Source organism: Polypterus senegalus, chromosome 1 (assembly GCF_016835505.1).
Source record: "Polypterus senegalus isolate Bchr_013 chromosome 1, ASM1683550v1, whole genome shotgun sequence".
NCBI lineage: Eukaryota > Metazoa > Chordata > Cladistia > Polypteriformes > Polypteridae > Polypterus > Polypterus senegalus.
Window position 1 is genome coordinate 2257005 of NC_053154.1, and position 27701 is coordinate 2284705.

At 44.5% G+C, this 27701-nt stretch overlaps 1 protein-coding gene across 1 annotated transcript in view; it reads left to right on the top strand.

Annotated features, from left to right (window-relative positions):
- Positions 1 to 24769, top strand: part of LOC120521293 (NACHT, LRR and PYD domains-containing protein 3-like) — a 60595-nt gene extending 35826 nt beyond the window's left edge. The window contains exons 7-10 of the mRNA XM_039743028.1: positions 13198 to 13371; positions 14196 to 14369; positions 17920 to 18093; positions 22050 to 24769. Of these exons, the coding sequence (XP_039598962.1) occupies positions 13198 to 13371; positions 14196 to 14369; positions 17920 to 18093; positions 22050 to 22149 (622 nt within the window). The 3' untranslated portion in view covers positions 22150 to 24769. The remainder of the gene's footprint in view (positions 1 to 13197; positions 13372 to 14195; positions 14370 to 17919; positions 18094 to 22049) is intronic.
- Positions 24770 to 27701: the final 2932 nt, after the last annotated feature.

Below are 27701 nucleotides of genomic sequence, written 5' to 3' on the forward strand. Positions count from 1 at the left end.
ACTTTTACTAGTTTTGTTGGCACTGGATCAGGGAACAAGTAGTGGGCTTCATTTTAGTAATTAAAGTTAAGACTTCCTGCTCAGTTACAGGATTAAAATTACTAAAGTGCTGAATGCAATGGGTCTGCTAAGCTAGTATTTGGTTTGTACTGTGATGCAGAGATCTGGGATCTTATATTTTTAATTTTCTCATTGAAGAAGTTCATAAAGTCTGTACTGCTAATATCTGTTGGTATTTTGCACTGTTGATCTGAATTCCCATTTGTTAATTTAGCCACTGCTCTAAAAAGTACCCTAGGATTTTTATTATTGCTATCTATTAATGTAGAATAGTATTCTGAGCGAGCTTTAAAGAGGGCTTTTTTATATTTATTAACACTCTCTGTCCATGCAATTTGAAAGACATGTAGCTTTGTTGTTCTCCATCTGCGCTCCAGTTTTGACACTCTAATTTAAGAGCTCGAGTGTTTTCATTAAACCAGGGAGAGTTTCTATGTGCTTTGATCACTTTTGTTTTTAGGGGAGCCACTGTGTCCAGAGCATCTCTCAAGGTCACATTATAATGTGATATTAGCTGATCTAAATTGTTTTCCACGTTTACATTTGATGTTAACTGATCTAAATGGTTTTCCACAATTACACTCGACTTACTCAAGGTATCTATAAATTTTGAAGCAGAATTACAATCTAGATGTCGCACTGTCTTTGTTTTAATCTGTGAGTGCTGGCATGGGCAGAACTAAATCAAATGTAATTAAGAAGTGATCGGAAATAACTACATTTAATGGAGTAATATTTAAATTTTGAATTTCAACTTTGTAAGTTATAATTAAATCTAATGTATGGTTATGATTATGAGTTGGACCTTTGACAATCTGACAAAATCCTACTGAATTTAACAAATAAGTAAAACATTTGCTAAAAGTGTCAGTTTCCACATCAATGTGTACATTAAAATCCCCATCAGAACTACGTGATCATAATTTATAGCCAAATCAGACAGAAGGTTGCTAAATTCAGTCATGAACAATGAATATGGCCCTGGTGGTCTGTAGACTAGCACTATAATTGTGTTGGAATCTGTTTTAATATTTAAAATGAATGCCTCAAAGGATGTAAAGTTGCCTAAATTTTTAGGAGTGATTTGCATTTTGTTACAATGAATTATTCCAAGGCCTCCTCCTCGACCAGAATCTCTAGACTTATGAAGGAACGAGTATCCATCTGGTGACGCCTCAGCTAGGGAACAGTGTCACATTTACTAAGCCAGGTTTCAGTAAGAAGACACAGATCAGATTTTGTACTTAATATATATCATTTACCAAAACAGCTTTAGTGCCAAGAGAGCGAATGTTCAATAAACAGCATTTAAAACTGCATGGTTCTTTCTGAACTGCTGATATATTTTTGTTTTAATTTGAATTAAATTTCTATTACAGATGCCCCTGGTGGAGGTCTGGTTTTATCCCTTGGTCTAATTATACACCTTATTTTTGGTTATCAATTAATTTATGGTTTGTATCAAGACTAAATTTACTGGATGCCCCACAACAGGGATTATGGGTAACAGCTTCAGGAAAATAACAGGTGGGATAAACAACAGCCTGTGATTTAAGATCACATGACTGCGGCCTGGATGGTGCTCTAATCAGTCAACCAGGCAGTTTTGCTGCCATATTTTGGGATAATACATAAGATCCCTCCAGTTAGGATGAAGACCATCTCTTCTGAAAAATCCAGGCCTTTCCCAAAAATCATCCCAATTGTTCACAAATGCTATGCTTTTATTTGCACACCAGGTTTCTAGCCAGCAGTGAAAGGAATGCAATCTGCTATAAATCACATCCCTCTATATAATCTTGGTAAGGGACCAGATACAATTAAATTCCGACATTTTGTTTTAGCTTTGGTGCATAGAGAGATGAAGTTCCCTTTAATACCTCAGATTGCTGTAAATAAATATCATTGCAGCAATAAGGTAGATACTTCATCGGCAACACGGTCCAATGCGGCCTTTATGCCAGAAATCTTGGCCCCTGCAAGGCACTTAACATTAACTGCTGGTTTAACATAGTTTGGAATTCTAACATTCCGCACTATGGAATCGCCAATTATGAGCACTTTATTATTCTCAGTTTCCACAGGCGCGCTGCGGAGAGCTGAGAACCTGTTCTGGGTCCGAATTGGTGACCTGGGTGCTGGGGGACTAAATTTTGGATTCTTAGACCCCCGTCTTACTGTTACCCACTCGCCCTGTGGCTGAATTGGTGCTGCTGATTTCGGCCGCGCACTGACTACAGTGGGACCTGGAGAGACTGAAGCCGAATCAGAAGTAGCCGAATTGTCTAAACAAACCGAGTCGATCCAATTTTCGGTTTGCCTAATCGCTATCAGATTCCTAACGCGGTCCTCCAATTCGCGTATTTTCCCGACCAACTCTAAATTAACTAAACACTTTTGGCAGGTGAAGCTATCTGCACTGTCGGCCGGAAAACCTGAGCTGTACATACTGCAGGACACACAACATATAAACGTGCCCTCGACGGGCAGAGAGCTGATAGAACTTACAATAAGTGTTGAAGTCATCTTTGCCGCTTTTTAGTAGGTGCTTCGCTTTCTGTTCAGCTGAATCACTAAGAGACGGACGGCTTTAAGTTTCCACCACCCGCTGAGTGATCAACTTTGATTTCACACTGCCGGTTATTTCTACTGGTCAGCTGTCAGCTTTACTTCAGATGAGCTTACTTGGGTGTTTGCGAAGGGCTACGTGCCTGTGGAGACGCCGCTGCTCTGTGCTGTTCCCCTCCAGGAGACTGAAGGCGTTTCCCTCCTGAGTCGGTATGACTGCTGTGTGCTCTCCTGGTGTTCAGACTTGCGTATTATTGTTTGAACAGGTGAACGTGGAGCCTTCAGGTGTCTGGAAATTGTTCTCAAGGATGAACCACATTTGTGGAGGTCCACCATTTTTTTTTTTGAGGTCTTGGCTGATTTCTTCTGATTTTCCCCATCAGCGAGTCTGATGATCGCCCTTAACATCCATCCACATGTTGACTCCAATTAACTTCCGATAGCCAGTCAACCTAATTGTCTCATTGCCTGAAGGCTTGACATCATTTTCTGGAAGACCCAGTTAACAAAGTGTCTGTAAACTTGTGACCCACTGGAATTGTGATATCCTCAATAAAAAGTGAGATACTTGGAGGTCTGTGGACATTGGTGGACAAAACGACTTCCGCCCTGCACAGAGTAGACATCTTCAATGGTGTCCCACATTTACAGTTTAATATAAAATCTGTGGGGGGCTTAGAAAGGGAGTTCACCCGCAGCCTATGGAAACTTCTGAGTTCAACTGTAAGTAGAAATAAAGTTTCCATGCTGCAAAGCTTCTTTAATACATCGGGCCCAATGGCATTTTGAATGTCAATTGAACTTCATGGCTGCCTATAAATTCAAGTCACTCGATGCCCTGTCTTCTGTATTTATATGGTTAGCTTTGTCCGGTTGAAGTCCATGTGGAGACCTAGGCAAAAAAAAAGCCAGAATAAATGCACAATCAATGGATGTAAAAACACAAACGCCTTTGTTTAACAAAATTGACCAAAGTAATGGAAAACTAAACACGAGCAAAGTGCACACTTGCTGGTCATCCGTACGTGACCTCCAGCTGTAGGCCTTTCTCCATCTTTGCTGTTCTCGCATTCTGTCACCTGCACTTGACGCTCAGCAGCTGCTGCTTCTCTCCTCCTCCTCCTCCTTCTTCTTCATCACATCTTTGGCCTCTGCAGTTTGCTTGGTGCTCAGCTGATGTTGCCAGTTCTACCATGTAACTTTATTTGTGTATTGCTTTGTAAGTAAGAAACCCATAAACATGGCAAGGTTACTGCAACCTGACATCCTTTGAATTACCCTGCCACTTGTGACTTCCTGAATGAGTTGTGTGTGTGCTCTTCAAGTAATTGTGCTACCAGTCTTCCCAGTTTTCTCCATTTGGAGATGATGGCTTTCCCAGTGGTTCATTGCAGTCCAAGGGTTTTAAAAGTTGCTTTGTAACTGTTTTCCTGACCGAATCATTTCAGAAACTGCTATGAACTTGAGAGTTCTGAAGCACAATGTCCTAAACGATAACTCCAGATGCCCACTACAGAGGGAAATTACCATCAGACCCCAGCTAGCTAGTAATAAAAAGGGACACGTAGAATATTAATAAATAAAGAGGTTTATTTTCACAAAAATGTCTGGATAAATGGAGAAGAAGTCTAGTAAAAAAAAAAATGATGACACCATATACAAATAGAAAAGCTATGGAAGAAGAAGACGCTCAAAGAGCATAAAAGGCCTTTCAGTAGGCAATCCCAAAAGTGAACAAAGTCCCAATCTGAAATCCAAGAAGTGAAGTCAAAAAACAGGACATGGGTTCAAAAATCCCAGTAAATCACAAATCTCAAAAGGGCAAAAATCACAAGAGAAACTCCCCAAACCACGAATCCGCAAAAGTTGAAGCGCGATATAGCGCGGGATTACTGTACATACAGTGCAAATGGTTCATAAAGTGGCTCAGGCTGTGTAATATTATAACTGTAGTGTAAGTTCACAGCGAGGTGATTGTACTTATAAGTCCTCACAGGTCTACGAGGAGCACCTGATGCGCTGACTGAGTGCGTTTAGAGCTCTTGGGATGAAACTGTTTGTGAACCGCGAGGTCTGAACAGGAAAGGCTCTGAAGCGTTTGTCGTATGGGAGGAGTTCAAATAGACTGTGCGCATGGCCAAGTGGAATCCATGCAGATGCTGGTGGCTATTCTGAGGCAGTGTGTGTTATAAATGTTCTCCAGAGCTGGAAGCTGTATCCTGATGATCCTCCGCGCTCTTGACACAACCTGCTGTAGATCTGTGATTCCACACTCGGATACAATGATTTCAGATACACGAGTGATGCACAACGCTAAAGTAGCTGTGGTATTTGGAATACACTGGCCAGTCCATGCACCATTATATTGTTACTGAATGATTACAGTCAGGTGCCTTCAATTTATAAATGATATGCAGTTAATTTCAGTGTATTTGATAAAGCCGTGTCAGGAATGTGAATCTAAAAAAGAAAAGGAGACCACAAACCAACCGTAGCACTGCCTTGATGCTGGGTGCCGTCAGTCTGCAAAACCAAGTGGAGAACTTGCATACACCAGGGATTGAGCTGGCGTGAAAATGTGTGTGGCTTTATGCCAAGTTTAGGTTTTATACATCGTGATTTGAGTGTGGAAACGGGAGTATGCAACATTTGTCTGCGTGCACAACATTTATACACGAGGCTCCAGGTGATTTGTTTGAGTTCAGCTTATTTAATCTGAGCAGCTCTTCTCTCTCTACAATCCCTCAGTACCTCCTTAGTAGTCCCTGTTGCTGCTCTGAGGTTATCCACTTGCTCACTTGTGAACACCTCTGAAAAAAGTAAGTTTAGGGCATCCGCTATTTCACTGTCTGTATCTTTTAATTCCCCTTTACTATTTCTGATGCACTTCACCTCCTCCTCGTCTGTTCTTTTACTACTAAAATACTGAAAGAATCTCTGAGGGTCGTCTTTCACCTTATCTGCTCTATTCCTCTCCAACTGTCTTTTAGCCTCCTTGATATCCTTCTTAGGGCTCGTTTATACTTCACACTCAGAACGCGTACGTGCCCACATCATGGCTGCCACGCGTTCCCAGTGCTCATTTGACGTGTTCCTCTGAGCAGGTCCTCAGAAATTAATGTGACACGTGCGCAAGTTGAAGTACCAGCAAAAAGTCGAGGGACGCAGTGTGCTAAAAGTCAGAATGTGACATCAGAGTCTCTGGTTACTATCAACATGTGACAGAAAGCCACTTTGTGGATCCTACGAGATGGATGTGCGCGGGTCGATGTTTGATGAATGTTTCGAAGTGGTGAAGCAAAATGCCGACATACAGATACATTCGTGGTGCTTTAATATTCAAGCGTCACATATTCCTGATCATAATGACACAATACATTTTAAAAGTCTCGCATACCATCTTCTGTGCTGTCTTTTTTTCTGGGGCTTCCTCCAGTCCTGACAGCAACGACACACAGCAGCAGATCACCACACTGAGCACATTAAATGTCTGCACCTTTAGAATCCTTCGATTTCTACTTGATATCCCTTTCATGATGAAATTCATTAAAGTATGTTTGTTACATTTTACAGATAAAATTGGTAATTTCGTTTAAATAATGAATACTGTGACACACATGGGGGTGACACGGTGGCGCTGCTGTCTCGCAGGGAGTCACGTCGCTGATTTTCCCTCCCTGGAGTTCTCATGTTTTCCTGCTGGGTTTCCTCAGGGTGCTCCAGTTTCCTTCAAAGGGTATGCAGATTTGGTGACACTAAAATGACGCCAGTGTATGTAAGTGCTTTTGTTCACCTTGAGATGAGCTGATGCCCGTCCAGGGATTGTTTCTGCCTCGTGCCCAATACTAGCTGGGGTGGACACATCCCTGGATTGATGGACTTAAACGTTAAACATCCTTTTCAGGGACATTGCGGTAAGGTGTCATCGGAATTTAATGGGAGTTCCTGACAATTCACAACACAGCGAAGCCGAACCTGTGCTCACGTGATGATATCTCGCAATGCCACCTGCTGAATTCTTACAGATTTACATAAAGTACGCGCACAGTATAAACAGCACGACGCTAGCGTAGCAGGAGTGTCCGCTGGAGCAGGCGTCGTGTCACGTGAAGTGTAACCCGGCCTTAATGGTTGCCCTCATGTTCTCATACACACTACGATTCACTTTGCAGTCATTAGTCTTATATGTCTTATAAAGCAGCTTTTTCCTTTGGAATTTCTTTTTTAAATCTTTATTAATCAACCGTGGAGTTTTTTGTAGTTTCCTACCAAATTTAGGTCTGTCTCTGTCCTGCATTAGATGTAAAACATTTCTAAACCTGTTCCACTGCTCCTCGACTGTCTTATCCCAGTCTGTCCTCCTTAGAGTTTGTCGCATCTGCTCAAAATTAGCTCTACCAAAGTTCAACTTCACAATTTTAGTCTTTGTATCTGCACTCTTACAAAATACTGAGAGTTGTATTCCATTCTGGTCACGTGACCCCAGTGGCGGTTCTACATTAAATTGCTCCCCGGGCGAGACTCCCTCCCGGCGCCCCCCCAAAAAAAAAATAACATGACAAAGCTACACATTTTGTACACACCACACGTTTTATTGTAGTAATTCCGTCATTCCGTAACAGACCAAATTTTGCAAAAATAAATAAATAAACTGCTCATAACTTAATTATACTCTGTACAACCCAATATTATTTAAAAAAAATATTTTAAATTATTAAGAATAATATAAAAATAAAATATAGAATAAATCACACTAAAGAAAATTCAATTATTTCACTGCAGAACAGAAAACACAAACTGAAACTAAAATCTGACATTTCTGGCCTTTCTAGATGCAAAGTCCTCAATAATGGCGTCACATGAGATATGCTCCCCTACTGAATGATTAATGCTTATGACAGCAAGGCCAGTGAGCCGTTCCTGAGACATGGTTGACCTCAGGTATGTCTTGATTAACTTCAGTTTGGAAAAGCTCCTCTCTGCTTGAGCCACAGTCACTGGTAGGGTAAGTGCAATCCTGAGAGCAGTCCAAAAGTTGGGGTACATCTCAGATAGATCCTTATCGTGCATGAAAGTGATAAGCTCAAGGAGGCTCATGGTTTTTGATGGCAGGTGAGGGAAGTTCTTGATTTCCTGCAAAAGCTCTCTACTGTCCAAATCAGAATGCCCTTCGAAGTGCAGTGTGGTACCTAGTGCATTGCACTGCTCTGCCAACTCCTCATCTGCAAGACTAGGGAAATTTGTCAAAACCCCAAATTTGTTTTCCACATTTTCCAATGTGGTAAATCTCTCCGCGATGGCTGACAGGGCTGCATCAAGAACAACATTGAAGAATCCAATCTCCAACTTCCTAAGGGCATCACTGAAAGGCTCATCGTGTGATTCATATGAGAAGTGGCGCTTTGTGGACCTCAGCCTTTTTTGTTTCAAAACAGCTTCCACATTCATTTCTTCACAAATGTCTTTGGCCGCCATCTGTGCAGTCACAAAGCCACTTTTAGGCCCTGTAGCTCTGGAGACCTTGCTCAGTCTTCTTCAAAAGATTCACAGCTAGGTCGACATGCATATTTGGAGACTGCATGAGTTTGCTGACATGCTGTATTGCAGATAGCATGTCATACCAAACAACCGTGCAGATGCTGAAGCGGTCCGACCTCACCTCCTCAGACAAAGACTGGGCCTCAGCCTTTATAGCAGGGTCTTTGGTGTTGTCTCTCACCTCAATTAAAGCCTCTCTCACGGCAGCTCCGTGGTACCTCGTGGGCTCAACGCTCTTGACCTTGCTCTCCCACCTTGTTTCTGCCCACATCTTTAAGGTGATGCTCACATGGGTCTTCAGAATGGACCATCTTTGGGAGGAGGCTGAAAATAATGTGTAAAGCTTTTGCAGTACACCAAAATAGCTCATAGCATCCACAGATCCCTTAGCAGCATCACACACAACTAAATTTAATGTATGCGGCCCACATGGCACAAACAGAGCCCTGGGATTCTTTTCTAAGAGCCTGGCTTGAACTCCCTTATTTTTGCCCTTCATGTTTGCCCCGTTGTCATATGATTGTCCTCTGCAGTCGTCAAAAGGAATTCCCAACTCCTCAAGTCTTGTCAGGATCATGGATGCCAAGTGCTGCCCTGTGGACTCCTCTGCCTTTAAAAATCCCATAAAATGTTCCCTGATATGGGGCTTCTCCATCAGTGACACCACTCTAATGACCACTGACAACTGTTCTATGTGGCTTGTATCTGGAGTGCAGTCCAGAATTATTGAAAAAAACTTTGCCTGCTTGATGTCCTCCACTATATCAGATATGATTTTGCTGCTTAACAAATCAATCAGCTCATTCTGCACATGATGCCCTAGGTAGCTGCTGTGACTTGCTGTTCCTCTTTCGACACGGTTAAGGTGATCTTTCATAATGGGATCAAACTTGGCCATAAGTTCGACCTCTTTGAGAAAATTCCCATTTGATGGTGTGAACAGTTTCTGTGTGTCCCCTTAGAGCCAAATTTCGAACCGCCAGTGACTGTACAATAGCAGTGAGACGCGTCAGCACTGCTCTCCATCTCACCCTCTCAGCCTCAAGTAGTGCCTCCTCCTGCTTATCAATAGTTTGTCCACTTCTTAACCTCACTGCCAGTTCCTTCCATGCTTTCATGCAATTGAGATGTTCTGGGCTGTTTTCATGTGATGTGAGGTGAGCGCTCGCATGTTTCCAATTTGCCATTCCTGAAATTGTTAAATGAATGTTCCTCTTGGAAAACAATTTGCAGCAGAAGCCAAAGAGGCTGTTGTTCTTCATGGAATATATCAGCCAACTTCTTGCCATCTTTTCACCACTAACTAATGTCTTTTTAAAATATTGGTGATGGCAACTTGGTCCATCACTCTCATTCCTCTGGAAAACAAAGTCAGTTGGCAACCTACTTGGTCCTCTGCTAACCAGCTCAGTCCGAATCCTGTCATCAGTCAGAGGTGAGGGCCAGTTAGCAGGGTCAGTTGACAGAGGCTCATCCTCAGCAGTGGGGCTGAGTGCGGGTTCAGCTCCAGGCATTTCTAACAGACAACATAGTGGCACATTACTCAAAAAACAGAGCAGTGGAACAGAACACATAGCTAGGCATATTCAGAAATGATCAAAAATGTTAAAATGACATTAAATTGTAGTTGTCTTGTAGCCTAGGCATATCCCCTTCACACACAGAGGGGGGAGAGAGAGACAAAAACCCACCTGCAGGCTTATGCTGGGTAGAAGTAGAGGCAAAGATGTCTTCATCCTCAATATGAGATGTTTGTGGAGACATATGACTTGCTGAGGACACAGATGGTAGCTCATCCTGAAGAGCAGAGTCCTGTGTAGTGGGGGAGGTAGGTGGCTCATCCTCATCACAGGTGGCAGAGGATCCTCCAAAATATTTTAGAAGTGCCCCTACATTTAGATGTTTGCTTAGAGTTTACATTGTCACACATTTTTATTTCTACACCATTGTTTGTTCCTCCATGTATAGATCTAAACCTGGCCTGTCCTAAACTCCCTGCCCCCCCAATCCTCGACTAGCCTACTCATACGCCTCCCCAATACATTGGTGCCCCTCCGGTTCAGATGTAACCCATCACGGCAGCACAGGTGCCATCTGTTCCAAAAGGAACCCCAATGCCCCATAAACCCATATATATCTATATATATATATATACTAGCAAAATACCTGCGCTTTGCAGCGGTGAAGTACTGCCTTAAAATTTGTATTAAGAAGAAAATTAAACCTTTTTAAACTGAGGGAAAATATGCCAATAATTATTTGTTAAGGATCTCTTTGTATTCCACATTGTCAGTTCGGCCCTCCGGTTGTAATCTGACCAAGCTGTGCGCTGATCTTACTCTTGAGCATGTAACGTACAGTCGGCCATGTGAACAGTAATCTTGTTTCAAATCTCACAGCTTGGATTGCTGCTGTCGTAATCGGTTTGAGTTTCATGGTTTGTTTCAATGACGACAGTATTTGTAGGACTTGTGTTGAAGTGACATTCAGCATCTGTCAAGTGTTGTAAGCACACAACCGGTTTCATTGATAACTTCACATCCAGCTTTTGAGAGTTTAAACACTCATAAACATCAAAGTGTCCACTACTCAAATCATCACCTGTGAATCTAAGAAGTTTAAGAGGCATTGGCGGTTGTCGAAAGGTGTAAAATATTTGGCCATTTCAGTACACTTGAAAGCGACAACCAAACAATTCAGCGGCAGCCATCAACTCACATGCAGATCCACAGGTGAAGGGCTTAAGCATTTCACTCTTCTAGTGCTCCTGTGTAGTCTAATTATCTCCTGTACGTCATCAGTCCACACCTTGAACCTGTCCAGTCATTCAATACATAAGACACAATGGATATCAAGAGTGAGTCTGATATGGCCGTGCAATATGTAACACAGAGAATGGAAAAGGCAGGCGCCATCTCCGGGCATGGAAACCACTCGGTAAGTGACAGTTCTTTGATCGATGGTGATCACCTCGATAGACATGTTGGAATGATAAAGGAAATGGGGACCTGAGAAATGTAAAGTAAGTCTAAAATACCTACACAATAACTATAATCGTAATAAACAAACAATAAAGCAGCAGAGAAGCCGTGGATTAAATAAAAAGACAGCAGTTCTCAGCAGGGAGACGTGAATCCCGTGGCGAAGCAAGGAAGGGAATGTAGAGACCGGAGCGATGGACGGCCTTATATAGGCAGGCAGTCAACAACGTGGGAGGCGTTGGGATGGGGGACCCAACGCCGCCTCACACGGTGACCGAGCTGCAGGCTATGGACGTATATATGTACGTAAGTAGGATTCAGTTAGCGTTGGGAACCCGCGTACCAAATTTCTTGAAGATGGGCCCATAAGTAACAAAGACTGTTGGAAAGTTCAATATGCCGGCCGACAGTGGCATCATACCATCGAAATAAGTACGTACATCGGTTTCAGTTAGCACAGGGAAGCCGCCTACCAAATTTCGTGAACATGGGGCCATAAATAAGAAAGTTCAACATGGCGGACGTTGTCGACCGTTATCGACCGTTATGACCGTTACGTGTAGAATTTCGAAATGAAACCTGCCTAACTTTTGTAAGTAAGCTGTAAGGAATGAGCCTGCGAAATTTCAGCCTTCTACCTACACGGGAGGTTGGAGAATTAGTGACGAGTGAGTGAGGGCTTTGCCTTTTATTAGTATAGATATGTAAGCCCACTACTAGCTAGTCACCTGACTTGCCCAGTGACACCTTGTCACTCAGCACTGCTCCCTCAGAGCTCCAGCTGTTAGTCTTTACATGAGGTCTTTAGGGGGTTAATGGGGGGTTAAAAAAAACAAAAAAAACAACTGTCTTCATGTAGTAGTCACCATCCATCCTCTGCCACTTACTGTATCTGGGTCCATGTCACAGGGACAGTAGTCTAAGTAAGGATGCCCAGCTGTCTCCTTTCCTCGTCACCTCCTCCAGCTCCTCCATGTGGATACCAAGATGTTTCCAGGCCAGCTGGGTGGTCTGGGTCTGCTCCGAGGTCTCCTCCTGGTTGGACTTGCCCAAAAACAGCTCCGCAGGGAGGCATCCTAATCAGGAGCCTGAACCACCTGAACCTCCTCTTTTGGATGCTCCTCCTGAATGAGGGTCTGCCGTACTCACCCAGTCTCTAAGGCCCAGACACCTATGACAGAAGCTCAAATCTGCCACTTGTTTCCAAGGTCAGGTTCTTTCGGTCATTACCTAAATCTTGAGACCATCGGTGAGGACAGGGACCTTGTGGCTCAGATCTCTCCTTGTTACAGCTGACCGCATGAAGGTCTGCATGACTGTGGATGCTGCTCTGCTCCGCTTTGCCACTGCCTTCTTGACCCCGAGACCCTTAAACTCGTCTGTCACACAGCATACAGAGCAGTGTGCCCACTCCATGCCAGAGCAGGTGATGGAGTCGTCTACCCAGTTTGTGCCTCCTAGGCAAACAGCCGGTGGTCCAGTCCTGGTTTGAAGTGGGGTCTCAAGTACAAATCTGTTTATTTTTTATGATATGAAATTTTAATGACACAGATCGTAATTATTGGATTTGCTGGGATTGTCTTTCTTCTGCACCCCTGAACCAAAAGTGACTGGTGGGATTTCTTTACCGAGCTGGGACTTGTGCAGAAGAACTCAACAGAATGGGCTTAGAGTTGATGCCATTGGGGCCAGCAGCCTTAACACTGTGCTGAGTGCCCAGCTTTGTCTTCTCGCTTGACTAGCAGTGAGGGTCAGTTTGTGATACCGGAGAGGGTCATCGGCACTGCACGGTGTGACCAAGCATGACCAGGTGACATGCACATAATGAGTAGATGTAGAAAGTGACCCAATAATCACACAGACAAAAGAAAAAGAACCACGAGAACATCGCCATCTTGGACCAGGAATTGGCATAGAGCGCCTCCAATGGGGTGGGTGTGTATGGTGTGACACAACCTCAGGGGCTTCAGACCTGAAAACAGTCCTGAAATAGCAAAAGAGCTGCTCTGTCTGCCCATCTGTCCTCACTTCTCTGTCCTCATCTCCACAGGCTGGTCTCCTGTCATCTCTCCTCTGAATGTTCCTCGACTCTCTCATCAGCCATCTCTGCTCCAGACTCCCGGTTGGTTCAAGTGGAGCTGGACTACAATGACCTGGGAGACGAAGTGGTGCAGCAGCTGCGCGAGGGGCTGAGGAGCAACAACTTCAAACTGAAGAAACTGAGGTGAGGGAACATGGAGTGATGGAGACTGGGAGTGTGTGTGTGTGTGTGTGTGTGTGTGTGTGTGTGTGTGTGTGCGTGCGGGTTTGACAAATTCAAATGCAGCACTTTGTGGATTGGAGATTTCTATGTAAAAGTATGAGGCGGGGGGCCATGTTTAACATCCTTGGTGCTAACCCTGATCGTAACTGGGCTTGGAGTTCTGTGTACTGTATGGCGCTGAGACGTGGGCAGTGAAGGAGTGCAGGAGAAGAAGTTCACTGGAGCAGAAATGAGAATGTAGAGGACAGAATGAGAAATGAGAGCAAGAGGGAGAGAAGTCAAAGAAGGTTCAGGAGAGGAGGTTGAAGTGGTATGGACATGTGCCGAGGAGAGCAATGAATATGAGGGCAAAAGAATGATGGGATTAGAATTCCAGGGGAAGAGAAAGTGAGGGAGGCCAAAGAGGAGGTGGATGGATAAAGAAAAAGGTTAAAATGGAAAAAGGGCTTGACTGGCGAGGAGGTGCAGGACTGAGCTGTTTGGAGAAGGTCAACTAAGCACATTGACCCCACACAGAAGTGGGAAAAGAGGAAGAAGAAGAAGAAATGCATAAAAGCACCCTTTAATAAAATCTGCACTTCAATCACGTGTGACCTGTTTGATTACAAATTTAAAACTGTGAAACATGGGGGCAAATCAAGGTTAAAATGCGTCTTTGTGCCCAATATGACGGAGGGCACCGTGTGTGGTGTGTGGTCAGCTGTGTCAAGTTCTCTCAAAGACCATGAGGGTCGTCAGTGGCGCTCGCTCTCAATCTCTTTGTCTTCTCCTCTTCTTCTCCACAGCCTCCAGGGTTGTTGTCTCAGCTCCACAAGTTGCTCCGTTCTCTCCTCGGCTCTCTCTGCTCCAAACTCACAACTGACTGAGCTGGAGCTTGGAAAAAACAACCTGGAAGACTCGGGAGTGCGTCAGCTGTGTGAGGGGCTGAGGAGTCCAAACTGTAAATTGGAGAAGCTGGGGTGAGCAGACTGTGTGTGTGTGTGTGTGTCAGAGGCTTGGCATAGATGTGAGTGGTAAGGCTCAAGGTTCAGGATTTCTTTATTGTTATCCATGGGCAATATGCAGTCAGATGTCAGCCTGGTGTGCTACTCGGAAAATGCAAAAGAGGGAAAACGAAAAGAGACATCGAGAAATAGAAAAACCAAAACACTAAACATAATCTCGCTAAACAGAACCAGCAGAATGTACAGTGATAATATAAAGTTAATTATGAAGTGTTTTCAGCACGGGAAAGGCGCTCTAGAAATAAAATGGACAATTCAGGATATACATCCAGTGGTGTGAGTGATAGATAGAAAGGCACTATATGATAGATAGATTTTTATTTGGTCTTCACACACACCTGAATGACCAAAAAGGAAGAAAACTGAAAAAGTAGTAAAATGTCTGCCTTGCCAGTCTGAGGCCGAGTCCCAGTGGTGGGCTCTACAAGCGTATTGCTGTTGGTATATAAATAAGCCCGCCATCACATTTCTTGACCCACCTCTGCTGAATGATTCGTTGGGTGAAGGTCCTCAGTGGTGTTGTGTCACAGAGAGGCTCATAACGGCACTCAGTTTTGTCTTCATTCTCTCCTCCACTTCTACCTCCAGGGGGTCCGGAGTGTGTCCAATAACTGAGCCTGCACTTATAACTCACTTATGAATTCAGTGGTCCGCTCTTGAAGTGATGTCACCAGCCCGGCGCCCCACACTGGCCATCAGTGTTGTAGTCTGCTCTGCCCTTTCTTCTCCAGTCCCTCTGTGTTCTGAGATCAGTCCAGCCTGTCATTGATGTGGACCCCCAAGTACATTGACTCCGTGATTGGTGACCAGCGTGGAGGCTCTGTGGTGTGATGAAAGTCAATAAGCAGTTCTTTGGTTTTGCGGAGGTTGGGTTTCTGACGATTCTCAAAGTTCTCCCCCTGACTCCTCTCGTTGGTCTCGTCCCCCCTTAAGTGCAGACCGAGCTGAGGATGTCTCCAACTGACCTGACCTGCCCTGCTCTTCTATTTCTTGTCAAAGGTGTACCGAGTAAAGCCGACGGGCCTGTTCCTTGTGGTGCTCACGCAGTCCTCGAGTCCCACTGACGCTGGTCTGCCCAACAGACAGTCCATTATTAGGACACCACAGGCTCATCCACCTGCTTGGCTCTGAGTTGGCCTCTTACCAGTGATGACTGGATGGTGCTGAAGACACTGGAGAAATTAAAAAAACAGAATCCTCACAGTACACCAGACCGATAATCGCATCCTCCACTCCAATCTTGATCTGACTGGCAAACTGCAGTGGGTCCAGGTGGTCTACCATAAGAGGACTCCTGTAGTGCAGGACCAGCTTCTCAAAGGTCCTCATCATGTGAGGTGTAAGGGCCACTGGTCTGTAGTCATTAGCTGAAGAGGTGTCTGCCTGCTTAGGAACAGAAATAGCACAGGATGTTCTCCACAGCAGTGTCACTTTCTGAAGCCATAGGGACAGACTGGACAGGTGACAGAGGACACCACAGAGTTGGTCAGCACAGACCTTTAGAACTCGAGGACGGACTCCATCTGGTCCTGCAGCTTCTCCTCTAGGTAGCTTCCTCAGTTGCCCCCTTACTTGGTCTTCAGTCATGGACACAGCTGGTCAGAGGAGGACTTGTCACTCATCACTGGCCATTAAAGTTGACATGGTAGGAGTTGTTGATGTAGTAGGGATGGTGTGGGGAGGACCAGGCATAAGAAGAAGGGGGCCGTGGGAGGGAAAATCTTTTAAAAAATGGGTTCAGGGTGTCAGCTCTGTCCACATCCCTTTCTAGCACCTGAGCCCTGGATTGCTCGAGTCCAGTGATGAGGCCCGGTCCATTCCAGGTGTCCACCATGTCATTCGGAGGGAGTTCGTTTTCTATAAGTGTCCTTTTCTTCAGCACATGCTGTACGTCATTCAGAGCCCCTTTGTCACCAGCTCTGAATGCTCTTCTCTTCTGCTTATCCAGGAGACCTTTTTGCTCCTTCATAATCCCCAGCCTTGTTGGTCTTTGAGGGTCCCATGGTGTCAACACAGAAATTCAACTGGTCTGTGATGAATCAACCGATGACTCGCACATCACGTCCCAGTCTGTCATTTAGAAGCAGTCGTTCAGAGTCACATAGAATTTAATTAAATAGAACATAGAAAATAAAAATATATAAAGTAAACCAGTTTAAGAAGAGACATGAGGCAGGCAGGTGGTTGAGTGAGACCAGCATGGAGGTGACACTCAGAAGATGCTGTGAGTCCTGAGCCATTGGCCACATTTCAGCAGGTGGTCCCATCCTTTACTGGAATCTCAGGCCCCACACCCTTCTTCTTCTCCCGTTACGAGTCGCCACAGCGGATCATCTTCTTCCATCTCTTCCTGTCCTCGTCATCTTGTTCTGCCTTCATCTTCTCCTCTTCCCTGGCAGCTTTATCCTGAACATCCTTCTCCCAGTATACCCAGCATGTCTCCTCAGCCCAAGTCCAAACCAACGCAATCTCGCCTCTCTGTCTCCCAACCGTCCCACCTGAGCTGACCCTCTAATGTCCTCATTTCTAATCCTGTCCATCCTCGTCACACCCAATGCCAATCTTAGCATCTTTAACTCTGCCACCTCCAGCTCTGTCTCCTGTGTCACCGTCTCCAGCTCATATAACATAGCTGGTCTCACTACCATCCTGTAGACCCTCCCTGTCACTCTTGCTGATACCCGTCTGTCACAAATCACTCCTGACACTCTTCTCCAGCCACTCCACCCTGCCTGCACTCTCTTCTTCACTTCTCTTCCACACTCCCCATTAATCTGTACTGTTGATCCCAAGTATTTAAACTCCTCCACCTTCACCATCTCTCCTCCCTCATCCTCACCATTCCACTGACCTCCCTCTCATTCACACACATGTATTCTGTCTTGGTGGTCCTACTGACCTTCATTCCTCTCTAGAGCAGATCTCCACCTCTCCAGGATCTCCTCAACCTGCAGATCACAATGTCATCATCAGCAGACATCACGGTCCACGGGGACTCCTGTCTAATCTCGTCTGTCAGCCCGTCCATCACCATTGACAATAAGGGCGGGCTCAGGGCCGGAGGCTCAGAACACATCCTTGAGGGGCTCTTGCATTAAAGATCACCATGTCGGAGACATAGTGGCATCCCACTCTCGCCACCTAGGGTCAGCCCGTCACCCAAATCAGTCCCAAATCCTTAAGTTTGGTGACCGTGCTCTGGAAAGCCAAGTTCTAATCCGTCTCAGTGGGTGAGAGTGTTGTGTAGAACATGGAAGATGGCGTCTTCAGTTGATCTATGAGGGCGGTAGGTGAACTGCAGCGGGTCTGTGGTGCTGGAGATGGAAGAGCGAATGGAGTCTTTCATGAGCCTTTCAAAGAGCTTCAGGACTAAGGATGTTAGTGCAGCAGGCCGATAGGCTCACAGACGTGTGCAGTGAAAGGCCACGTTTAAAGTTCGCGTGTGACTGCACGCCGGAGCGCAGCGGCAATGCCTGACTTGTTCACCTCATCTTCACCCCTACAGGCTCTTCACCTGTAACCTGACTGCTGGCTGTTGTATGGCGCTCTCCTCTGCTCTTTCAGTCGACCACTCGCACCTCATCGAACTGGACCTGAATACCAATAAGCTGAAGGACCTTGGAGTACGTCTGCTGTGCGATGGGCTCAGGAGTGAACACTGTAAATTAATGAGAATAAGGTGAGGAAACATGAGAGTGGGCAACATTAGGAGGTGCATGTGTGGCCAAGGGGGCTTCACCTTTGAGCTCTGCTGCCTCAGGTGGCTGGTTAGCAGTCCAAAGACCACAAATTGAAGACTGGTGGGCTGCATTTATCCAGCAGCACCACAGCATGGAGTCCCTCAGTGGAGGCAAATTGTATCTTGATCTGAATTTGCACAGAAGCAGGGGTCCGAGGGGGTGAGAAGTGACACACATGGAAGCACGGCCCATCTGCTGTGTGGCTCCTACAGTTAGGACAGCTCCTTTGTGATCTGAAGGCCAGCGGTTGAGTCCACAGTGATGGCGTGTGTGTGGGTTGGTTTAACCGACAGCTTCATTCATCTCCAGAACTACTTCTGGGGTCGGAGGTGGCTGCACAAACCCTCACGCACTCCGGCTGCCATAGCGGTGCTCAGGTGAGGTTCTAAAAGCGCATTAATAAGATGTCTCCTTAACTGCCGGTCCTGTGTGACCCAACTCTGTGCTGGTCCCATGCGGTGTCGCCACCCTCGACTCCTTCACGACAGACTCATCAGGGTCTGTGTTACCTCAGGTGAGACGGCATTTGATTCCAGTGACAAACACTTGCCTTAGAGTCCAACTCCGTTTCAGATCTGGTTTTGAAGTGCAAACTGGCTAACATTCCCCTCCACAGACACCGTCATCTTCTTGTCTTTTGGGTCCCGTTTCAATTTTCTGACACTAACCCCACTCGGTCCTTGCTGAATGGTGGCAGCCGGGAGGGCTCAGCCGATGTTACCAGGAGGTGTTCCTCTTTGCCTTGGTGACCCTGAACGAACAGTCGAGGGAGTTCTCCATGATCTCATGTTGTAGTGGATGTTCTTCTGAGGACTCTCATAATTCAGATATCGGAGGTTTGCAGCGGACCACCGGCAGTTCCCACATTACTGAGTGTGTGATCTGGAATGGCCTGTGGCTCGAGTCCACAACCACACACCATCTCAGTGAGCTCCTTTATTAGAAGAGACAGCAGAAATAACCAAAGAGGATGAACACAGAAGAGCCGACCTGAAGATGGAGGCAAAAGCCTGCTAATGAGACATTTGAGCTGAACGGCAAGGTAAGGCGAGAGTTTAATCAATAAATACAAAGGGGGCATCAGAAGAACTGTAAGGACACAAAGCAGCGAGGAGGAGGAGGGCCGACGAAGAGCAGCAACTGTGCGCAGAAGCCAGAGGACATCATGTCTGCACCCCACTGGTGGAGGAAAATAGGAAGCTCAACAGCAACTGCTAGGGCTGCTTCTCGGTGGAGGAGCTGGGAAACGAAGTCAAGTGGTGGTACTGCTCGGCTAAACAGGCACTTCCGTCCACTGGTAGGCGCTGTGATGGAGTTTACTGCACAGCGGCAATCGTTTAGATGTTGCTATGAGTGTAATCAGGTAGGTGTGGGCGATTATCAGGACTGAACTGTTACACGGTAGGAGGAATCAGGCAAGACACATGAGAGGGAATTGTGGGAAGGAGAACATGGAGACAAGTGGAGCAAATCAAGTCAAGACAGACTGTGAAGAGACCACTCAGCACCAAATATTGTTAAATTCTGGCAACACAATCCAGAGGGGCCTTGTGTCCATAAAAGCTCATAAAACAAGATGTGAGGTTTGAGGACACAATGGACTGCAGGAGGCAGCGTAGGCTCCTCACCTCTAAGAGTCTCCCAGCATCCCGTTCCACGGTGAGGAATTGTGAGAAAGAGAGCAGCTCTGGGGCCTCATGTATAAACGGTGCGTACGCACAGAAATGTTGCGTAAGAACTTTTCCACGTTCAAATCGCGATGTATAAAACCTACACTTGGCTTAAAGCCACGCACTTTTCCACGGTACCTCATACCTTGTCGTATGCAAGTTCTCCACTCGGTTTTGCAGACTGGCGGCACCCAGCGTCAAAGCAGTGCTACTGTTCCTGTGTGGTTACTCATTATTTACCTGACGCAGCTTTATAAATACACCGAAACTAACCGCATATTGTTTATTAGTGTAAAGCATCTGATTGTAATTAACTCATAACAATATAATGGTCCAGGGAACAGCCATAGTATTCTAAATACCAGAACTGCTTTAGCGTTGTTATTCTCACTGCACCTTCTTCTTCTTTCAGCTGCTCCCGTTAGGAGTTGCCACATCAGATCATCTTTTTCCATATTTCTCTCACTGCAGCACTCGGAGTATTTATATCACTGTATCTGAGTGTGAATCACAGCAGCAGCTGATCGGAAAGAGAATTATCGGTATACGGCATTAAGCACACGCTGTCTCAGCCACGGCAAAACGTTTTAAAGCCTTTCCTGTTCAGACCTCGCGGTTCACAAACAGTTTAATCCCAAGAACTTTAAATGCACTCAATCAATTGCTCCTTGTAGAACTGTTAGGACTTATAAGTACAATCACCTCACTGTAAACTTGCACTACAGTTATAATATCGCACAACCTGGGCCACTTTATAAAGCGCGTATTTACATATGATGACAATATGATTTGTAAGATGAAATGCAGCAAAATATGTTTATTATATTATACAGATAAAACTTTAAACTTGATTTAAATAATCTGTATTGTTAATAATTAAACATGTGAGGACACTGTGCCACAGCACTAGTAAGTTCACGTATTGTTCCTGCCTCGCACTGTATATTTACTGAGACTGGCGCGACACTGGAAGGACAGAAGGATAGAATATTTAAACATGTACTATGAAGATATTTCGATGTTCCTTAAAAGTTTTGAAGAATCGGCGCTAAGCTTACAGATGGCTTAACGTCTATTACAGAGCTGATTGTGTGGCGATTGGGTATTTGGAGAAAGAAAAGTAAGGACAGGAGTTGGAGGTTCGTACGTTTGAAAGAGACAGGACTGCTACAATAAAGTATTTCATCGAAGGTCGCGCACAGCACAGCAAGCATCTTGTGTGAGACATGAACAATCACGGCGCCATCGTGTTCTTAATAACATGCTTTTATTCCAATCATGAAAATGACATCACGTATACATCTCAGTATTTTAGTTATTCAGAGAGCTGTAATATCACGAATGTAATGGAGTCTGTGTCCTGTCGGAGGAAGAGAAAGCCCGGAAGCACGTAGTGATTCACACACACAGAGCACATAGAAGATCAAACACAAAACAAAGCATTTAACGTGTGACTTTAGTTACGATGGGATTTGAGAAACTGGTTAATTAAACGATTTTAAGAAGACGTTTATGATGTTCTACTTTAATGACAAAATAAACTACGTGATTAAAGTGGAAATGTCGAGATTGAAGTTGACATTTCGTGATTTTTCCCCACTGTGTCCCTATTTTTTTTTTCTCTGTACCCTAATAATCTTTCATATGACACTCAGATGGTGGGCTACGACTCCCCTTCTCACGGCGACTTTGATATGTGACTTTTTTTTTTTTATTTCGGGCACTGTGCGATTTTGTGAACTTCAGCTTTCCAGTTTCTCCGACACTCTCTGTCACTCGATCAACTTCCTTTTGTTCTTTATATCACTGTTTATGTTTTTCTTTGTCTCCACTTGGTATTCGCTGAAATTTTTCCATTTTCCCCCGTGCTTTTTCAATTGTCTTTTCACAGAAGGCTGAGCTTAAGGGTGATTTATATTGATTTGCATATTCATAGAGGCGTAATTCTGGGAGGAGTTGGGGCGGGACAACAGGCGCGTGCACAAGCGTTACTTTTCATGCTGACTGGGATTTATGGAGCAGAAGAACGTGGAAGTTGGAGTGCGCACAGATTCCTGCATCTGGACTTTTCTGTGCGTAAGCACATTTCAGCTTTTGTGCTTACGCCATGTTATAGTGCGAGTTCTACGCACGGCGTTATACATGAGGCCCCTGGTGTATCACATGTGAGCGGAGTGCTTCTACACTTGCTAGGACCGCCATTGACGTTTCTTTTTCTCCCACAGCGTCGGTGGTAATGTGATCAGCGTGGAGGAGAGGAGGAACCTGAGGTCACTGCAGGTGGAATTGAACAGCTCAGGACGGCAGCTGGTGATCACCTTGTGAGACGAGCAGCAGTGGGATTAGCCTGGCCTGGCATTGCCCATATCGGCCCACTTCTTCTTATGCTCAGTTCTGTTTGGACCTTTCGTATAACACAGGGTTGACCTCCCATTTCTAATGGTTTCTGCTTCAGTGTCTTGCAGCTTAATGATGAGAAGCTGCTTGTCTTAAGAAAGCAGCGGCGACAGCTGTACAGTGTCCAGTAAAGAATTCTGATTGAGAGCAATAGTGGACACTACCACACGGGATTGAACAAGCGAGAAAATGTTGGCAAGGCATGGCATTCATTCAAGAGCTGCAACATCTTCCATTTTTAGGTGTGTTTGCATAGAACGTATGAAGCACCTATTGCGATAGCCCATGTCTGTCTGTCTGTCTGTCTGTCTGAAGGAACTCGGCCCCCCAACGTGGTCCAATTTATATTTGAGAGGTGGCACGCTTTTCCTTCAAAGAAATTTGCTAAGACCATAAGTTCCATTTTTGTTGAGATACCATGAACGGATGGCGCTGTACAAAATTTAAAACTTTCAAAAATCTCCAATTGAAAAACATCAGTGAGTTTGCCAACTCGTCCATCTTAAAACTGAGAAACGTTCTGCGTGACTTCAACTGGGAACGAGTTTACGCCGTCAGTTTTAGCTGGAGAGCAGTTTCTTGAACTTGTAGATATTCTTTGACTCATCCTCAAGTCAGTCAAACACCGTGCAGAGCGCCCTCTACTGGTGCCCGATTCAGCCAAGTTAACTAATAGGTGGACAATAAAAATAATGGAAAGGGAACACAAAAATGTAAACATAAATATGAAGGAACTGACTGAACAAGAATTACTATTAGGAAGAACCTGCGGCTACATGGCGCTTGAATGAATTCAAAACACCGGAAAGGCACAGCTGCCTGAAGTGCTAGAAACACAGGATGGGTTTAACAATGGAGAATAGTGGTGTTTGGCGCCCACTCCAAGTGTGGCGAGCCCCTGACCTCCCTGCCCATTATGTGCAAAGCATTTTAAGATACGTCCCCTGGGGACAGATTTTACATGCCTGTACAACACGGTGTGACAGTCACAAAGGTGGGTAAGAAATCCCTGCAAGTCCTACAGATGCCTCTGGAAATGGAGGACCAGTTCACATGCGGGCATAAGATCAGACCACGCCGAGGATGGTGGACCCGAAGTGCCACCTTGACTGCCGAGTGACTTCAGACTACAATTCAAACCTTTTAAGATGACAGCAGGCTGAAGCTGGTGACTCATTTGCAGTTTAAGACTAATTGTCACCATTTACATTCCCGTCATACAATAAATCCGCTCCTTTCCCAGTTCTTGCTTATTTTGAACAATTGACCGTGTTTTAACTCGTATTAATAGCTCGACGTAGAAGTCGGTTCAGTTGCAGGTCTCCTTTCATTGGCTGGTATCGATGCTGATTTTTATGCTGATGTTGCTCATTTTGTATAATTTGAGATCTTCCACTTGCTAATTATCTGACACGACTCTACTGGATGATCTGTCAAAAATGTTACGTTTAGGATAACTGAACACCAGTTAGTCACAGACCCTCGCCAGTCAATGCCATCGCCACGTCACTTGAACTGTAATCTGCTGTCAATGAAAGCCACTGAGCCGCCACTTTGTGCTCCGTTTTGAACTAAATTGTAAAGTGCAGTTAAAAGGCACGTACTTCATGTCATCTACTAACACATGGAACTGCATTATTATCACCATCAGAACTTTTGAATCGGACTTATTGGTACAAAACTATTCAATAAGCAAAAATGTAAGAACTGAACCTTGGATGAGGTTAATAAAAAATGTGAAATGCTCCAACTTTCGTTATCAGTTCTCTTAGTCGCCAAATGCAGCAGAATGTTACACGGCACCGATGTCGTCAAAGAGTCAATAATCACATTTTGATGTACAATGAAATAACAGGGATGACCAAATGTAATTACGTGTATCACTGGACTTTATAATGTTATGGAGCTCACATCCGCTGTAGTGGACTCTGCGGTCTACTGAGCCAACTCAAGGCGTGTAGAAATGGCCTCGACGGATGTGCTGCTAGTCGCGTAGTCCAAGCTCACATTTCTTAAACGTAACCCGTTTGGAAGTCTACACCAAAATCCCAAGATCAAGATGCTGGCTGCTTCAAACCATGATGGAGAGCAGCAGGTGTCAGAAATCATGAATCAGCGCGGTGACGTTAGCGGTGGGCCAGCAGCACTTTAGTTCACGCTGTGCGTACGGAGCGGCGCCTACTGAATTGGTTTCCTCTTCAATTCATTTCTACTTCAGTCTCTCTTATGGTTTACTTCACTCTAGCAGCACGAGAAGTGAACAGGTGTGTGTGCGTCCCTCCCGGAGTTTCACTAACTTGTACTGGGAATCGGTTTTCCCTCCAGAAGCAGCTGTTAAACAAGAGGAAAAATCTACAAAATATATATAAAAAAAAAAAAACTGAAGTGACGGCTCTCAAAGTAAAAACTAATCGGTAGCCGAAGTGGCTCAGAATGTTCCTTCGTTTCAAGTCAGGTGATATCTCACTGCTTTTCAATAGGAGATTTTGTAGTAGTAGGGTGCTGTACCATGTTAGCCATTATGGATGTAGTGAGAAGTCAAGCTAAACGACCCCTTTTATTGGCTAACTAGAAAGATTACAATATGGAAATCTGATGCAACTCGGGCCCCTTCTTCAGGCGAGACGTAATACAGAGACTGGAGTTCACTGTGTTTATATGGACACAGCACTGGAAAACCTTTAAGTGAGACATCTTAAATGCACAAACTTAATAGACCTCTGCAGGCTAAGATTCATTTAGCAAGAGAGGAGAACAACGTCTAGTCGAGATCTTTGGACAAACTGTTTTCAAGAACGGGAAGTGAAACTCATGTTAGAATTGAACACATTACGACAGGGTGTAGTTAGAGACGAGAGTTTTCTGGCCAGATGTGAGGATTGTGTGCGTCTCTCGCACTGACACAGACAACCGGACTACAGACCCACAACAGAAACTCCAAAAGACTTTGTTGGGCAGTCCTCTTATCAGAAGGTCTCGACTAGACGTTGTTCTCCTCTCTTGCTAAATGAGTCTTAACCTGCAGTGGTCACTTAAAGGTTTTCCAATGCTGTGTCCATATAAACACAGGGAACTCCAGTCTGTGTATTACGTCTCGCCTGAAGAAGGGGCCCGAGTTGCCTCAGACTTGCATATTGTAATCTTTTTAGTTAGCCAATAAAAGGGGTCATTTGGCTTGACTTCTCAATAGGAGATTTTGAAATTTCAAAAGCGTGTACAGTGCGCTGTAGTTGAGATACCTCAATGAAAGCTGAAGTCCCTCCACGACAAGTGAGGCAAATTTCAACAAAATGAGAGACCGCAGGGAGCCGAGCTGTGGCATGCAGACAGACGTGGCAACTACAGAAGGTCTTCTATGCAAAAACACCTAACAAAAAGCAATCAAAAGAAGCCAAATCAAACAGTGAGACATTTTTCAAGCACTTCAACAATAAAAAAATAAAAAAAATCTCTGACATGCATACAAAGAAAATATTAAAAGTAAGAAAGATATGGCAAATAATTGAAATAGAAATTTAATCTGAATATTTGAAAGATGAGAAATAAAGGCAACATGCATAAACCAAGTCACAGAAATGAAAGACTTCATTTACTACGCTCTATAAGGCAGATTTCAGTCACTCCAGCTGGGAGAGTTACGTGAAGACTGGAAAGGTACAATTGGGAATGCAGTGAACAAGAAAGGAGACAAAATGGCCATTATAGACGCATAATATTTACTTGTGTACCATGAAAAATTCTGGAAACTACAACAAGAATTAAATTACAAGATACACAGGATCTAATCAGTAATATTTTAAAATAAGGTCATGAAGCACAGAGAATTTATTAATTTAGGTATGTTTACAAGCCTTAAATGTTACGCCGTTTGGCTTGCTCTCTCTCAGGGGTGGGGATCGATCTGTCCTTAACTCAATTTTTCTTTTTGTAAAAACTTGATTGCTTTGTATGCATTGCAATAAAATATATAAAAAAAAAATTACAACATACAAATTCGAGAACACTATTCAAATGTATAAAGCAGAGTCGATGTATGTATGTTTGTTTGTCCGCCATACAAATCTGCACCGGGTGTCCGATCGGCACCAAACTGGGCATGGGGCTCCTGTGTGACCAGGAGGAGGTCATGGGGTATGTTTGGTTCAGAAAAATGTTCGAGGTGAAGCACAGGGCACCTTTTCACCGACAACGTTCACCACACGTCCCTGTACTTAAGATGGCCGCACATTGCCACAGATGTTCACTGTGGCGCCATCTAGCAGCAGCTTTGGTCTCTGTGCGTAGCTCTTTACCCATGTTTCTTTAAATTGCCACAAGATGCTTTTAGTGTCCAAGTATGAGGCGGCCGACTGCTTTGATCATAGACATAGAATTACAAGATTCCGCATGACCAGCAGCATTGTACGTCAGTGTCGCCGCCATATTGCGAGTGGCACTGCTGTGGAGTGAAGTAATGGATAAAGATGTGTCACGCATGCGCTGCTCGGGATTGTACAAACCGCTGTACGCTCTAAACCAGATCACAGGATTACATTTCATAGGTAAGGCTGAACAATTGTTTGGTTATATTTAGCCATTAGAAAATCCTGTTTTATAATCTTAGCACAAATTAAACAACATTAGTAAAATTAATACAAGAGAATGAGAAATCAAAAAGCAATAATTAGCAAACAAAGATAACTGGCAGTAACAGTGCAAAATTCACAATTGGTATGCCAGTTTGAAAAGATACGTTTTGAGGGCAGTTTTAAAATGTGATATTGAGTCGAGCTGACGGATATGAAAGGGAAGAGAATTCCCGAGTTGAGGAGCACCAGGAGAGACGCTCGAGCTCCCAAAGCACCGAGTCTGATGTGTGGCACAGAAAGTCGAGCTGCAGATGAGGGTCTGAGTGAGGAGAGGAGTGCCAGTCTGGAGGAGATCAGTGAGGTGTGGAGGAGCTTGAAATGTTCAGAGCGGGATTGTGTGTCGTATTCAGTAGTGAACAGGGAGTCAGTGACGTTGAGAGAGAATCGGTTTGATGTGTTCAGTGGACTCAGAACAGCAGGTTTTCATCCTGGCAGCAGAATTTGGAGAAGTTGTAAGTGATGGATACGTTTTTGTGGGATGCCAGATAGAATAACATTACAGTAATCTATACGTGAGGTGACTCGGGCATTAAACGATACTTCAGTACTGTGGTGTGTAAGAACAGGACGACGTCTAGAAATGTTTAGGAGATGGAAGAAGGCAGTCCGAGAAATGTTACTTATATGGGAGGAATTATTTAATAATAATATTATTATTTAATAATTGCCATTATTAGTGTATAAATGTATATAAATAATTGCATGTAAATGATTCGCCAAAATCTGTTGTACGTAAACGATCCTGTTTTAAACGTTATGTTTTTTCATCAGAAAACCCGGTTTCCACGACTACATGCATTAGTTTAAATGGCACTTTTGCCACTCACAATATGGCGGACACACTGACGTATC